The 17,103-nt window shown below is 39.9% G+C and overlaps 1 protein-coding gene across 1 annotated transcript in view; it reads right to left on the bottom strand.

Annotated features, from left to right (window-relative positions):
* The window catches only part of MAN2A1 (mannosidase alpha class 2A member 1), a 161,497-nt gene that overhangs the window by 39,035 nt on the left and 105,359 nt on the right, over window positions 1-17,103 (bottom strand). Inside the window, exons 13-15 of the mRNA XM_038532169.1 lie at window positions 3,652-3,817; window positions 2,094-2,312; window positions 1,242-1,364 (exon numbers count right to left, since the gene is read on the bottom strand). Of these exons, the coding sequence (XP_038388097.1) occupies window positions 1,242-1,364; window positions 2,094-2,312; window positions 3,652-3,817 (508 nt within the window). The remainder of the gene's footprint in view (window positions 1-1,241; window positions 1,365-2,093; window positions 2,313-3,651; window positions 3,818-17,103) is intronic.

The raw sequence follows: 17,103 nt of genomic DNA on the forward strand, positions 1-17,103 counted from the left end.
AGAAAAATGGTCAAAGAACTTACATAGGAAACTCACAAAAGATAGAGGAGAGAAAAATAAATGTATAAAGTTTAGCGTCCCTAATAATCACAAAATCTTAACAGTAAAATATTTTTTCACCCATTATTATAGGTACAGCTTGTGATATGGCTGATTCTCAGTACTTGGAGTGGTGTATTAGAGAGCTATTCTCAAAAACGCTGGTGGGCGTGAATATTTATGCAGTCATCTTAGAGGAGAAAGAGAAATCAAGTCTTAAAGGCCTCATCCACTGACACAAAATGACTCTTCTAGAAAGTTATTCTCAGGAAATAATCAACACTGCATAAAAAGAATGCTACGAAGAAAGCTTATCACAATGTTACAGTAGTGAAGCACTGGGGAAAAAAATCCACAGATGCCAACAATAAGAAATTCTTTTTTTCCGCATATATATACATTTTTGTGTGTGTGAGAACATTTAAGTTCTACTCTCCCAGCAAATTATATAATACAGAGTTATCAACTATAGTCACCATGTTAGACATTGGACCCTCAGATCTCAATCATCTTATAGCTATAAGTTTTTCATCACAACAGTATGTATTAAAATTGTTTTCAAAGAACATACTATCAGATTGTGAGCACTGTCACAATGAAAAATAATATGTTTAAGTTTACTCAGACAAGACTTGAAAATGGGGGAGAAAGGGATATGCATAATAAAGACAATAAAAAATACATCAAAATGTTGGCAGGGGTTTGCATGGCCTTTGCAATAGTTGGTAAATTTTACTGTTTTCTGCATTTTCAAAAATGTGCCAAAATTTGCATATATTACACCTTTACAGGCAAGGAGAGAGAAAACATTTTTTTGTTTTGTTTTGTTTTTCAAGTGCTAAAAGTTAAGGAGAAAAATGGCCCAGTGGGCAATTTATTTTTCCCATATGGCTAGATAATTTGTCTCTATATATGCCATGCCACATATGTATATAACACCACAATAGCATCTGCATCCTAAATCAAATCTAGCTTCTTTTCATGGAGAGCAATTGTTCATTGTAGCATCTTAATGAATTCCAACCATAAAAAATAATTTGTTTACGTAACACTCAAGTACAAATTGCCAAATGCCAATAAGGAAAACAGTGGAACCAACTCATCTATTCCTAATAGATGACAAAATGATAAGATGCACTGATTTTTTAATTCATTAGTCTTTCAATAAATGCTTATTGAAAGCTCAGCTCATTGGCACTTACCTTGGCTTCCCCATCAGGTAAGAAGAGGTAGGCACCACTTTTGTCCTTTTTACTAGTGGTTCCATACCATGAAAACTGCACTTTTACTTCATGATGTTTACCATCTTCTTTATTTACCATTTCCTAAGAATCAAAAAATGTTTAAAAGCAACTCATTATTAAGATATTAATTATGTTGCATCTGGTTCCATGTCCATGGCGGTTACAAACAAAAACAAAAATCCAGGATAGACTGAAAAATGCTAATATTCAGCCTCTAACATTCACAATTCCAGGATGAACACCCAAAATCTTAAAAGTATACTTTTGTACTTTATACTTAGAATTTAAAACTTTAACAGAAACGAAAAGAACATACTTCATTAGGGAAGAAAGAGACACAAATTAAGAGGTGTAGACCAGTGCTTCCCAAACTTTGTGTGCTAAAGAAGCAGGTTTATTTTTTATTTCCAGTAGGTACGGACCAATATGTGAAGTATAATAAAAATGAATTACTAGAAAAGTTCAAGTTAAAGTTATATACAAATATACACTCAAATTTTTTACTATTAGATTCAAGAGGCATACATTTACTGTGTCATGGTGCTTTCAGAGTTTCCACAAACATTTCTCATTTCCACTATATTTATCTAGTGGACCAGTAATAAGAGTTCCAGGAGCAGCACCACCCACAGACAGATCTGTTAGGAGCAAATTGTCCTAGTGGACCACAGATACCAGATACATAGAGCTCATCCATCCTTTCTCCCAGAATATCTGCATCAACTTTTCCCCCTCTGCATACATAATCTGCATATATTATAATAAAAGTGATAAGCCTGCCAAGAATTTGAAAAACTATTCTGAACTTACCTCCATAAGCCCAGACTGACCAAACCGAAGTTTAACAAAAGAGTTCTCAAGAGTTATATCTTCTTCAGGACTTTTCACATTCTTCATGTTGAAAATTCCTTTATCTTTCACATTACCATTATACAGGACATAGTCAGCTAAATGTGGGTCTGAATTTGCTGATTCTAAAACTGTATACACTTTCAGTCCCAGTGGGGGTATCTGTACTAGGAAAGAGATCTTTAAAAGACAGAGGAGAGAATTTTTTAAAAAGAAATGTAATCTACTGAAAGGAAAGCATTTACATGCCTAGTAAAAACAAAAAACTACCATATTTAAAAATGAATATCATACTCATCATAAAGATGTTTTGAGAATTTATGGGCAGAGTATCCACATTTCTGTTTATCCAGGGACTCTATTACCTTCAAGCTGGTAGGACTATGGAAGGCACGAATGTTTTCATTTAATATATGAAATTATATGAGTAGCCTTGATCATCCTACAGTGCTTCTCACGGGTGCTCAGAGGAGAAAATGCTCCATGAAGGTAGGAGCTCGGGTTAAACAATGATTTTTCCTAATTATCAGGAATCTTTTTATAATACTATGATATTCAAGTACATCAAAAAGAAAAATGGTAAATGTAATACTATAAGTATTCATCATGGTAACAGCAGCCATCAAATGCCTGGGGTCCAGCAGACAATGCACACAGCACAGAGGATGCACACACTGTAAGTCATGATCCCGGCCTTTTAGGAGCTACTCTCCCATTTTCTAGAGATGGTGTTTCTTGTAACATCTGACCAAAACTTCTATTATACTTTTCTATCATACCTTTCTACCTAAGGGATTATGAATTTATGAATTTAGCCAGCAATGGCTTTTAACAAGCCAAGTGATTCTCATTTAGAGTTCCTAGCTTGTAGTTGTTGTCTTCAGAAGTACAGTTTAAATTGCACTCGAGACTCCAAAAATCCAACTTTTCTAGTGATGTGGGAGTTCAGTTTAATATTACTTTAAGAACTTTCTCCAAAAACATCTATTACTTCAGCCCACATTTTCCATTTCCAAGTATCTCAGGAAAAGAGCACTTTCCTATATTTTAGAAAGTCTTTCTTTCATGGTGTGTTACATCACCTTTGCAATGAAAACCTACAAGTACCTGAAGTTATTTAGAAAAGTTATTATTTATCTCACTTTCAATGTGCATAATTGTTATTCCATTGAGTTAAACAAAAAAATTCAAAATTTTCTAAGTAATGATGACTTCATCACTTCGGGAAAAAGTTCCAGTACTTACAAAGATAAACAATATACGTGCTAATGACACGTACTGATAACAACATATGATATATACACACTAACAAATATCTTCGTATTCTAGGAAACACGGGATCTCTTTTCCTTTAGTGCCAGTAAACTGGTCGGTTACACCCTCTGCTATTCACAACCTTAAGCACTTCACATACACGATTTGACAGCTCAAGGGGGCATGTATACATTTATAAACTACATCCTGGCTCTTTTTTTTTTTTTTTTTTTAATGGCCTCTAAGTTTGATGGTAAAAACATACCTCATAAGCTGTCTGTGAAATAGTATTTGCTGTATTCCAGACTGCACTCATCTGAATTTCCACTGGCTTTCCGGAAGCAGAAGACACTTGTGCGGTTGGGGAACTCACATAGATGGAGACCACTGAGATTCGTTCTTGTTCTGAAGGATTACAGACCACAAGATACCTGCAAAAACAGCTGCTTCACTACTCGGGTCTTAAAAATATTTTTACTTCTTTCACACCATGTGTAAGGACTCAGCTCATAGATGGTCAGAGTGTCTTATGAGCGGATTTATAAGGAACATTCTGGTAACATTTCTGGAGAACACGCGATTTCATCACATGTAACACAGAGTACAAAAGGTAATGAAATAATGATTCACCTTCCAAGAATAAAGTGTTATACACATGGAAGACATTAATATAACTATAATAAAGTTATTTTCATGACCCAGAAAATGACCTATATACACAGTTTTATTAGCCTTTCTAAAACAATCAGCTTGATACAACTAATTTCTTGATCCTTGACTAAGCTAGCTGATTAAAAAACACATACACTGCCCATTTATATTTTACCACAATTAATATCAATTACAATCCTGACATTTATTTTAGACCACTAAAAGAGAGCAAAAATGTATGGCTATCCATGCAGAATCACATATATATGTGGTCCTTATTATCTAAGGATTTGGTTCTGGAAAAAACATAGTTTGAGGTGAATCCACTTTAAAAGGGAGTTAAAGTTTTACAACAAACAGTGCTAAAAAGGATTTGATTGGGCCTAGCTAGAAAAAGGACAATACAAACTATTAAAAATAAGTTTAGGCAATACTTACAACTACATATAATTCTTAGAATGAACAAAAATGAATGAACTGGAGTTTCTGGCACTTTTTTCAACAATATTTTATACTAGCACATTATGACCTCCTTCATGCATTTAATTTTTTATAGGACAGTTTTAACCATAACTACAATTTGTAAAAGATACTCAAGCACTTCATCATTTCTACTGAAGTCCTCTCTCAACTTCTTTGATATTCAAAGAATTCTTAGTTGGAGATGCTCAGTGTTTCATGGCTTTGCCTGTGAGAAGTGTCCTAGACCATCTTATCACAGGCTTCAGGAAATACACAGCCTTTGAAAGGCGATTGTACGTTATGATCAATTTGAATCATATTATCTTCAAATAAATCAAAAGGGATTTTAAAGAGGATGTCTGAATAATATAACTCACTGATTTCATTGGTATTTTCTTGATTGAAATATTTTGGGTTTCTTACACAGTTTTGCAACTTCAGGAGCAAAGAACTGAACAGTCAGACAGCAACCCCATCTCCCCCAGGCCCCTCACAACTACATCAGAGATGGCAGACACAAGCTAGCACCGTGTACTTAGTCCATCAGGAAGCCTAGTAGTCCTCTTTTATCCTATGTGTGTCCTGTGTATCTCAACTGCATTGCAAATCGTGTAAGAAATACAATTAACAGATGCTGTGGTCAAAACTAAAGGACAACAGGAAAACACAAAAGAAAAAAAGAGGATGTAGCGTAAAATCTATAAAATGTTTGATTTAGAAATGGTGCATCAGGAGAAGCTCTTATGACAGAAATAGTATTCTGAGATGCCTCAAGTGACAACACAGCAATAAAGACGTGTCTAACTCCCAGAGCTCATAATATGCATCTGGACCACACAACCCAACTTACATCACTGATGTTCACCAAGTTTCTATCGGTACATGAGAGAAGAGGGGCTGCAGCCACGCAGTGAAAAACATTTACAAAGGATGGTGAAGCCTTGATGTACTAGTAAAACCCTAGTTTATCCACAGAAGCAATTCTAAAGAACAGAGAGGGCAACTCCCCCCCCCCCCCCCAGAGGTATGCTTAACAGACTTACCTGTGGGACCTGCCAACCTACTAGCACCCTCCTACTACCCTCTACCTGGGCTTACGTGTCACCTGACCTGTCCCATCACAACCCCCCCCTGGAGAATCACAACTGCCAGGATTCACTGTTACAGGAAGACAATACTATATTCCTAAGGTGCACAGAGGAAGAGAAACAGTTGAGCATCACTTCTCAGCACCCAACATGTTCAAATCAGCATCCCAGAAATTAGTGATTTACTGTTGAGCCCCATATTCCCAGGGGATTAAAGGTAAGAGGCAAGAGGTGAGGAACTCTCAGACATGGTCTGAAGACTCAGGCCAGGATCCTAACTCTGCAAAAGCCCTGAGGCACACTCAGGTACTGAGCCTAGAATTCCTACTGGCAAGTTCCTCAGATGCTCCACCACACGGGGCTGGGCATAAGGGCTCTGATAATAAAATGTAACATGTGCCCAAGCAATAAATTAGGTAGTAAGCATCCAGAACGCTGATTCCTTCCCATGGCCCATAGAGGGAAAAAAATTCATGTTTAAAGCAAATAATAACTTTAACCATACATTTGGTTTTATACAATACTAAATCAGATTTTATAATAAGCTGTGAATCAGGTTCTGTTTTGTTTCGTTTTAGTAGCTAATTAGTATGTGACCATAATGATGTTTCTACTGTACTGAATGATTATATAATTATCATGCCAGGAATCTATTCAAAAACTAAATGTGTAGAGTTTATAATGAGCATAATGCTGTGCTAAGAAAATCATTTTTTAACCTAATTAGAGATTCACACCATGTTCTTCAAGTGCATCACAGCATAAATTTACCTGACGTACACACAACTCTTATCTATACGTTTTTAAGTAGAGTACAGAGAAAGTATAATCATATATGAATTATCTTCCTTTGGAAATAAGTATACAATCAAAAATTAACTAAATGTTCATTTGCATTATCATGTTTGGTAGTCAACATTTATACTGCCAACATCCCAAATATGAGTCCATTTCATTCAGTTGTGAATGAAACCAACAGCTTTCACATCCTAAGTATCAAACTCAACTACTGCAAATCAATAATATCTGATCCACACTAATAAAAGAGTAATATTTATATCCTAAAAATGGGGGTCGTTTCTATTTCATCTTGTAAGTAACTATATAGGAAGCCCAGAACTTTCTTCCCCTTGGTTTTCCCCACATTTCATTAGCTTCCTACCTATTCTCTATCACTAGGTCACACCCAGCCTCCTCATCCTCATTATGATACCAGGCCCCCTTAACTTGGGGTTGCAGCAGTGATCTCAATTCTCTGTGTACAAGGAACCACCCTCACCTCACAAAGACAAAGCATTGATATGCTACCTGCCAATCAAATTAGACAACAGCTTATGATCTACTTTGGGAGAAAAATGAAAGGACATCTATGCTCACGTCAAATTTGGGAATCATTTTAGAAAAGAACTAGAATTCCACTGTAAATATGGTTCGGTCCTTGAAGACTATCAAGGATGAATATATTTAGAATTTCTTCACCCTCTCTGTAGGAATGATTCGCGCCATGTTAAAAAAAGACAACCATGGCAATCTCTCTTTAAGGCAAATCTAATCAGTGCCAACTATGAACAAGAGACTAGGACCACATGGGCTTCCTTCTAGGACTGGATGAAGGGCAGAGTGGAAGGTGTGTGCTTCGTGGTCAGAGGGACCGTGGCATTACCACTTAGTGTGCTTCCTCTCTGCAGGGCCCAGCCCTCAGGATGTATAGGCAACTAATAAGGCACAGCCCTTCATCCTTCCCAGGGAACAGCTAGGAAACTGAGGTTCACTGAGGTTAGGTATGCAGGCAAGACTCGCCCAGCAAATAGGGCCACAACAAGGCTTTAAACTTAACTGTACCCACTATGTATCCCTCTTCTTAACCATTTTAACTCACAGGTCAAGCTTATAAGCATCTTTCTAACAATGGGGGTTTCCTGTGGAGATTTCCTTAGTTCCAAATTCATATGTGAAGAACTTTCCTCCCTGATGCCAAAGATCCCCACGGAGCCTCTTTCTTCAAGCAGCTCAGAATGAACAGAGCCATTTGCACTTCAATATACTATGTGTGTAAAAGAGAATTTATAAACTGGAACACTGCAACAGAAAAAAATCTTGTGACATATACTAAGGAGGCCATCTTATGACCCCAAGATATGAGGTAAACAAAACAATATTCAAGGAAAATGTTTAAAAAGCATTACATATAGTCATGATTGAGACTGAATGAGAAGTCTCTGCAAGTTCCCTTTAAGTGCAGTTTAAAACCAATTAAGCAAACATTAGGTTATATGAAAACTCATTGTAACTTCCTGTGCCCAGTGTAGTACCTGACCCAGAAGAACATCCAACAAATAGCTGATAAATGAGTAATGCACAAAAGTCCCGCTGGGTGAATATATCATTTATAAATAATGCCTACTTAGTGTGGGGCTTTATAGTTTTATCAGATCATTTTCATTTCATTTACTTTAATTCCACACACACACACACACACACACACAAAAATGCTTTTAAGGTCGACGAGCTATACAGGGAAAAATGACAGATCCAAGATCACAGAGAAAGTTAAAAATAAAGCAGACTAGAGCTCAGTGTGTCTGATTCTTAATGATAACATCGTAAAAAATTCATTTCAAATAAGAATATATTCATTTTCTCTAAGTAGCCTTCATTAGTGGAGCATAATCTAAAGAAAAGCAGTAAACTTACAGAATTTTCTAAAAGTGGAAAGAGGGATTTATAGGCTTATAAAAATTTCAATTTATAGACTTGAAGTCTTTTTGATATAGTCCACTTAGTTTTCCTGGTTTAAAACATAATGCTGGGATCCCTGAGTGGCGCAGCGGTTTAGCGCCTGCCTTTGGCCCAGGGCACGATCCTAGAGACCCGGGATCGAATCCCACGTCGGGCTCCCTGTGCATGGAGCCTGCTTCTCCATCTGCCTATGTCTCTGCCTCTCTCTCTCTGTGTGACTATCATAAATAAATAAAAATTAAAAAAAAAATAATGCTTACCATATTCGTTGCTAGGGGGAAAAATGAAGTTATTAAAAACAAAAAAGAGCCATTTTGAAACATGGCAGGTCTTCAAAAATCACACAGTTCAGGGATTCCTGGGTTCTGGAATCAAACACATTCAAGCTGAAAACCGCAGCACTGCACTGAGGACTTGAGAGGCTCTGGACAAAGTATTTCATTTCTCCAAGCCTTAATATCCTCATCTATCCAATCAGGGGACAAGACCCCTATTGGGGTTAAATGATAAAATGTTTGGAAAATCACATAGCTCAGATCTGACAGAAAGGAGAATCTCAATAGCAATTACGTCTCCCCTCTTCCTTACATAATCCTCCTGGCGTCCTGACCCAGGACTCTGGTACAGAATCACACTGCATGGTGGAGTCAGTGTTTCAATTAACCCAGGTCACTGCGCTGCCTTACGCATGCTTTTCTTTGTAAGGAATATAAAAACCTAGATGACAGAAATTAACCCAACCACGGATGCGATAACAAAGATGCCTTGAAACAAGAGCTCAAATAATGTGGAGGGGAGAACCAAATGCACAGGTGCACACAATACATACATGTACAAAGCAACCACATGGTGCACAATAATTTAAAAAGAAAAAAAAAAGGACAAAGAGAAGGCTACCTCCTGGTATTTGTAGTTATAAACTTATGAATGTGTCCCTGTCCTGCAAGTACCTATTATCTAGGAGAAGCGAGAGGCAGAAACTGTTAAGTTCAATAAAGAGGGTAGGTAATGGGCCAAAGGCATGCACAGAGCATCCTTCGGGACACACAAAAAGTTGGCAGGATGATTAAGAATCAGCAGAGTATTCAAAATAGGAGATTAATTTCACACAAAATGATTGTATATACAGAAAACAACAAAACTTTATGGAGAGACATAAAAATGAATAAATGGAGAGACCTACTTTTCTAGGAGAGAAAAGTAAAAGACTACCAAAAAACCCCAACTCTCCCAAAATTAATTCATGTATCTTATGCAATGCTAGTCGAAATCCCATTGAAATCCTTCTGTTGGGAGAAAGAGCAAAACAATTCTATAATATATTTAGAATAATAGATGGGCAAGACAAATGGTTAAACAGACATGTTAAAACAATATGCCAGAAAACCCCCAAACAACACAACATTGAGTCTAGATTAAAAGACGTGGAAACATTAAAAATGATGCAAGAGGAGTAGAAAAAATAAATCTACCATCTGGGGCACCCAGGCTCTCTGTAACTCTAACAGTGAAAAATAGCAAAGCGAAAGGCTAGCAGAGTTGATAACAAAAGCTGAAGCATTTTCTATCTTAAAAATAAGACTGAAGAATAAAAAAATAAAAGAAAATCAAATTTGGAAAATTTGTGAAGTGCTCTTACAAATAAATCAACAGAAACATAAACACCCAAGCAGAGAAAGTGAACATTTTTCAACTACCAAACTGAAGCTGAAAAATAAACGCTGCTTCAGCTTCTAGGAGACCCGACCCGGGAGAGACGGAGGGGCGGGAGGCCGGAGCGCCCACTCCCGGCCACGACACGCGGACGGGGGCAGGCGTCGTCGGCTCGAGGGCCGGAGAACTGCTGGGGGGCGGAGGCCGCCAGGAAGGGAGCACCTGCCGGGGCTCAGCACGGGGACGGCGGGGTTCCGGGCAGAGCCCGGGGGGGGGGGGGTCACAGGGGAGCAGAGGGGCCGAAAAGGGGGCCGAAAGAGGATTTTCGGCCTCTCTGCTGGACTCGGAGGCTGCACGTACACCCGGGGCTCTCCCCGCGGTACACACGTCAATCCTGGGCCCTTGCACAGAAAGGAGGGCCTCAAACCCTAAAAAGAAAGCCTATGAAAAGTAGAGCAGAGACCCTTCATGATGTTTGGTTTTGTTTTAAAGATTTATTTTAGGGACGCCTCGGTGGCTCTGTGGTTGAGGGTCTGCCTTTGGCCCAGGGTGTGACCCCGGAGTTCCGGGATCAAGTCTCGCATCGGGACCCCTGCATGGAGCCTGCTTCTCCTTCTGCCTGTGTCTCTGCCTCTCTCTCTGTCTCTCATGAATAAATAAATAAAATCTTAAAAAAAAAAAAAAAAAGGATTTTAGAGAGACAGAGGGAGTGGGGTAAGAGGAGGGGCAGAGGGAGAGGGAGAGAGGATCTCAAGCAGACTCTCTGCTGAGCGCAAAGTTGGCCCAGGGCTGGGTCCCTGAGATCATGACCTGAGCTGCAACCAAGAGTCAGACTGAGCCACCCAGGCGCCCCCTCAGGGCACTGCGGAACCTACTATGGAGTAGGGCCCACAGAAGATACAAGACTATTAGTTGAAAACTTGGAGAGCTCGATGAACAAGACATAAATTAGTCTCAGTTTAGCACAGTGCTTGATGGGAAGAACACTGAATGCTTTCCAGAAGAAAATATTTTCTGGAGCCTACATAAATTTCATACACAATGTCTACCACTTAAGTTTTTTTTCTTTTTAAGATTTTATTTATTTATTCAGGAGACCCGGAGAGAGAGAGAGAGGCAGAGACACAGGCAGAGGGAGAAGCAGGCTCCATGCAGGGAGCCTGACGTGGGACTCCATCCCGAGTCTCTAGGATCATGACTTCAGCCAAAGGGAGACGCTCAACCACTGAGCCACCCGGGTGCCCCAGGGTCTACCACTTACTATGAAATTTCAAGGCATCCTGAAAGACAGAGCCACATTAATAAATAGCAAGGAGAAAAAGACAAAAGAATCACAATGACTCAGGTTCCAGATATTGGACTTTAACTGATAAAACCTGTTCCTCAAAAAGTATGTGCTTTTAAAGTAATCAGAAAAATACAACAAAAAAAAGAAGCAATTCTTTAAAAGTGGGGCAGGGGAGGGATAACCAAGTAAAGGAAAGCAGGAAAATACACTGTAGGTAGTGAGAATAAAACCAAAGATACGAGAGAGGGTGTTATTTTCAGGACATACAAGCCATCCAATACCACTAAAATCTACACAGTGAAGTGAACCTCTAAAATGCCAATATATGAGCTAGAAAGGGAGCTAAATCTCAAGTCACAGTGAAAATGGGTGTCTTTAAATCATTATAAGTAGCACAAACCCTATTATAGAAGTTTTAGGGAGTAACTAAAGAGTTTTACATGGTCAGATTCATTTTGAAGAGATACTTTTGGTTGCTAGGTAGAGGGAGAACCTAAGGAGCCAGGATTAAAAGCAGGATGACCAAGCAAGTTTGGTCTGTAACAGCCCAGGTAGGAAGGGAAAAACCTAAACCTAAGTTACAGGAGTGGCAGAAATAGGAAAAGAGGAACAAATCTGAGAAATGGGCAGGATATCTTATCAGTAGGAATTATTATTTTTTTTTTTTTTTGGATTCCTGGGGAAGACTGAGTAAAACCAGAAGAAAAAAAATCTTCTATAACTCCTGGTTTCCAGTTAGGGTCAGACAGACACGGTAGTCCCAGTAACCAAGGCTGAAGACCTAAGGATGGTAGTGGGGGGAGGTTTCAAGACAAAGGTGATAAATCCAAGGTTTAGACTTCTTGAATTTGAGGTGCCTGAGGAACGTCGACATAGACTCATCTTGATGCTTTCAAATTAATTATCCCAGACTCAGAATCTACTTATCTACTGGAAATAACAAAAATTAGATTTCGGGGTATGGTAGGCAGAATAATTCACTCGCCTCCGCCACCCCCCCTCCCCCCAAGAGGCTTACATCCCAATCCCCAGAACCTGTAAGTAACTTATTCGGCAAAAGACTTTGCAGATGCAATTAAATTAAAGATCCTGGGATGGTGAGATTTCCTGAATTATCCAACTCAGTCCAATATAAACACAAGGGTCCTTTGTAAGAGAGATATAGGAAGGTTCAATTGAGAAGGTGGCCACGTGATAAGAGATGACAGAGGCTGGAGTATGTGGGGGAGGGGCCACCGGTCAAGGAATGCATAAGAAGGCAAAGAAACAGATTCCCCACTCAGAGCCTCCAGAAGGAACCAGCCCTGCCAACACCTCCTTAGGCCGCGGAACGGGCTTCGTACTTCTGATCTCCAGGACTGTAGAACAATAAGTGTGCTTTTCTTTTCTTTTTCTTTCTTTTTTTTTTTTTTTTTTGATTACTAGCTCTGTGGTCAATTTGTTATAGCAGCAAGAGGAAACTAACACATAGGTGATACTATTCCTCTTGAAAATGAAGGCTGAAAAAAAAGAAAAAAAGAAAAAAAGAAAAAGAAAAAATGAAGGCTGGGATCTGGTTTCACATCACAAAGACTGACACTTTATACCACCGAACGCATAAAGGCAAATCTTGAGGGCTGGAAAGGAGGGTAGGGTAGGGGTGGGCAATGAGAAGAACTTGGGGTCCTTGGAACTGGGCCAAAGCAAGGACTGAAATGAATTGTGTCCAGCTGTCTGACCCTCTCTCCCAGGGAGGATGCCTTTCCACATCCTGTCCACTGACCACCAGGCCTGATGGGACCCAACCCCACTGTCCCGGTGCAGGTCTCACAGCAAACAGTACAGAGAAAACAGGGAAAACCTCAAGTACTCTGTGGGGAAAAATAAAAAAAAAGACTCCCGGCCTTTTGAAATTCTATGTATTTTCTAACCTTTGAATACCTCACACAGACCCCACTTACTGGAGTCATGCATACATGCACAAGATTTGTCATGTAAGTTCCAAGGCCTTGCACTTTATTTTTTTTAAAGGATTTTATTTATTTATTTATTCATGAGAGACATGAAGAGAGAGAAAGAGAGAGAGAGAGGCAGAGTCACAGGCTGAGGGAGAAGCAGGCTCCATGCAGGGAGCCCGACGTGACACTCAATCCCGGGTCTCCAGGATCACGCCCTGGGCTGAAGGCGGCGCTAAACCGCTGCGCCACCAGGGCTGCCCAAGGCCTCACACTTTAAAAACCTTTCTGTTTCTATAAGAGACGCCTTCTTAAATGGGCAAATATTTAACTGTTTCCCCGTAAACATTTTTCCAGAAACTGTATAATCACAGTCTTGCTTCTCTTCAATTACCAGATAATAGAACTTATGCTTGTAAGGGGAAAAATAAGACATGATGTCTTCTGAAAGCTTTCAGTTGATTAAGTAACAAATATGGTCTCATCTCGGGGGCAAAAGAATTTGAACACTAAGGAACAGAACAGTTTCTTTTTTCCACAATAAAAATTACGATTATACTTGAATATAGTAGGCTATAAATATTACCTGTTCTTCCCAACATGGGATGCTTTCACCATTTTTTTCCTATACGTAGGAGAAATAACTTTCTCAAAATTCATGGGCAAAACTATTTCCATCTACTATGTCATGAACAGTCATTCGTCCAAGGACAAGATTCAAAAGCAAAGTGCACAAGTGCACTGCACAGCTGACCAGATCCAAATGTACAGCCGCGTGCCCTTCATGAAACATTAGGACAGCAGGACCTAAAGCTGCGGTTGTCAACTACGTATTTAATTTCTGAGAATATACTCTATCTCAAATCCACGGATTCCACAAAATATTTCGAATAAAGGCTCTTAGCTTAGATGAAAAGTATGTGATTGTTAAGTAAATATTCTAGAAAGCTCTATGCTGGAAAATACTACTTTGAGTAGAGAATTATGCTCGTTTATGGTGCTAACTGACAAAGCAGTAAGTCCCAAGTAGCACTGTGCCTTAAAGACATGATTCTACTATTTTTAACTCGGGAGAGAGTTGAACTTGGCAGGTGGCAGGGAGTTTTCAGATATAATGGGAATGGCAATGGCGATGATGCCAATCGCGCCAACAGCTGCCTTCCCCTGCCCCTAGCACGCTGACCAGCTCTCGGCCTGTACCCACCTGAGTTACAGCCTTCAGTTTCCAACGAACCCATGACGTCCTAGAATCACGCCTGCTGCACAGATGCACACAGCGGTTCAGGAGCCTGCTCACCCACTCAGAGCCGGATCTGGATTCGAGCAGCCGGGCCCCACGGCACCTTGCAGGTGGGACGGCAGCGGGGAGGACGCTGCAGGTGGCCGGGCTGCAAGTGCACCGCCCTCTGCGGACCTGGAGCCCCGATGTCCCCAGGGCTCTCGGACTGCTGCTCTGCCAGTGCTGTGTCCGCCTGGGGACGAGCCTTCTCTCGGAAACCCTCCAACCACCTCCGCCGCCAGGAATGCGGTTCGAAGGAGTTTTGTGGAGACTGAAATGAGGCCACCTTCCTGAGCTGCTATGACGACAACACAAGCTGCTCCTTCAGGAAGCTCTGGCTTTCTGTACGCGGTGGCAGGAAGGGAACTGCTGTAACAAGTCTCCGTTCTGCAATAGTGGTGGCATTTCGGAAAAGAGTCACCTATGTCTCAGTCATTGGACAAACTGGCTTAATTTCCACAGTTGGGTTTTTCCACCCAGAAGCTTCCTTTCCTGGTGTTTATCTAGATGAAGCCTTTATATACAATTTTACGTTGTAACAGACAAGAAAAACACCGTTGGCTAGACGCAACTCTAGGGATCACCTGTTCAGATCCCTCTCTCCCAGCACATGAAACAACAGAATTAGGTTTCTAAAAAAATGACACTACTTAGTGACAGAGGTGGGACTAAAATGAGCCTCTGACTCTTGGCCCAGAGCTCCTTTCACAATACTGTGCTCTTTTTTAAGCCCCTGACCATGAAATCGGCCCAAAACTCAATGGTATGGAATTGATCACTGCAAATACTATTTATAGCTGTAACTCAACGCCGTAAAGCGTTAACTTTCAAAAGTGCAACTACATATTTCAGGAATGAGGAAAGCACTTCTAAAAGCCAAAATATAACCAAAGTAGAACCACCATGCAATTTTACAGCTTTTATAAATAAAACAGGTCTAAAAAAATTTTACATCTATTTCCAGGGCATAACAGAAAATAGGAATGAGAAGGATAAATACTCCTTTCTAATTATTCTAAAGCCTTTGATACTAAAGCAAATAATAGGAACCAGATACAAAAACCGTCCATAATTTGGCTGACCCTGAGAGTCTTGTCACCAATTAAGCTGCTTTCACTAGGAGAGAGTTCTGCCGAAAACAAAAATACCATCTGTTTTACCTAAAACATTAAGATGTTCTATTTTCTTGTCATTTCAGAAATCACATCTGTAGCCATCTTCTGAAAAGACAGCAGAAGGCATTATATTTATGGGTGACTGCATAAGGAACGATGTTCAATCAAAATGTAATTTTCATCTACCGGGAGAATATTTCATTTCTCCAATAACTGTAACGCTGTAACTTTGGAGGAACACGTAGTACATAAATAGGCTGATCTTCGAGAATAAAAAGACCTTAAAAGTTAATGCACTAAAATAAAGTTGTTTTGTTACTAAAGACAGACACGGCAAATACGTTTGTATTCACTTTGTCTATCTCTGATGACAAGAGAAATCTATCCTGTGTGAGGTTTTTAAGGTGAAAAGAAAAAAAAAAAAACAACTTTTTACCGGTGCTACATCTCTTCATGTAAGTGAGCCATCATATAAAGAGGTAAAAAAATGAAGACAACAGAAACACAAACCACTTTCTATTTTCAAAAACACTTTCAGATACAATATTGGTCCTGGGAAAGACATTCTATTCTACAATCCAAAGAACCGACCGAAGAAGATACAAAACACTAGAGAAAACATCACTCACGGTGACGGCAAACACAATGTCACAAGGGATAAGGAACACGTCTCGAAGAACAACACGCAAGCCATCCAACTACCTGTAATACTTCGAGGATATATTAAATACCTACAAAACAACCTAAAACCCGGGTGTGTTTTGCTTTGAAAAGTAGCCTCATTTCACATACAATATTCTTGCCCAAAATAAAATAATGCTGCCCTCCAAATAAGGATGAAATACGTCCAAAGGCTCTATTTAAAAATTTTCTTTTATTACAAAGTTGTGAAGTGAAGTCCAAGATGGGCTTGAAGCCCTTCCTGACTTTTTCAGGATCAGGATACCTTCACTAAAATCCTTTTCCCTGTTCCTCTTGTAGTGCACACGCTTTATTAATCTGCAGTTAGAAGGGGAAAAAATCTGGTTCAGAAGCATAGAAGACTTTGAAATACGCCGTATCACTTCAGTCTAGGCTGTGAACTGCTGTGAGTTAATTAGCTCTCTCTAAGCAATTCTGGAAGATGTGATGGATGCGGAGAGGAAAGAAGAGAGACAACAGAGGGCTGAGTTTGCCAGGAACCAGACAAACAACAACTAAGGACTCTTCGGATAATCATCACTTCCCCCCATCCCAAATCACTTTTAAAAACCCTTCGTGTTCCGGGCATGTAACTTACTTTTAGTGCATTAGGCGACTCCCCTAAGGGTGGGGTGGGGGTGGGGGGGAGCCTCTGGTGCTACGGCAGGCACAGCACAGAATCATCCGAGGTGTGCATTACCTGGCAGACAGACCGAAACTAATGCCAGCTTTGGACACTGCCTCAACTCCTTTCCAAAGTTTGGCGTAGGTTCTAGAAACTTAAGCATTTCTGAATATCGTGATGGGAAACTGGTATAAACTGGTGG

The sequence above is a fragment of the Canis lupus genome, chromosome 3 (genome assembly GCF_011100685.1).
Source record: "Canis lupus familiaris isolate Mischka breed German Shepherd chromosome 3, alternate assembly UU_Cfam_GSD_1.0, whole genome shotgun sequence".
In the NCBI taxonomy this organism is placed as follows: Eukaryota; Metazoa; Chordata; class Mammalia; order Carnivora; family Canidae; genus Canis; species Canis lupus.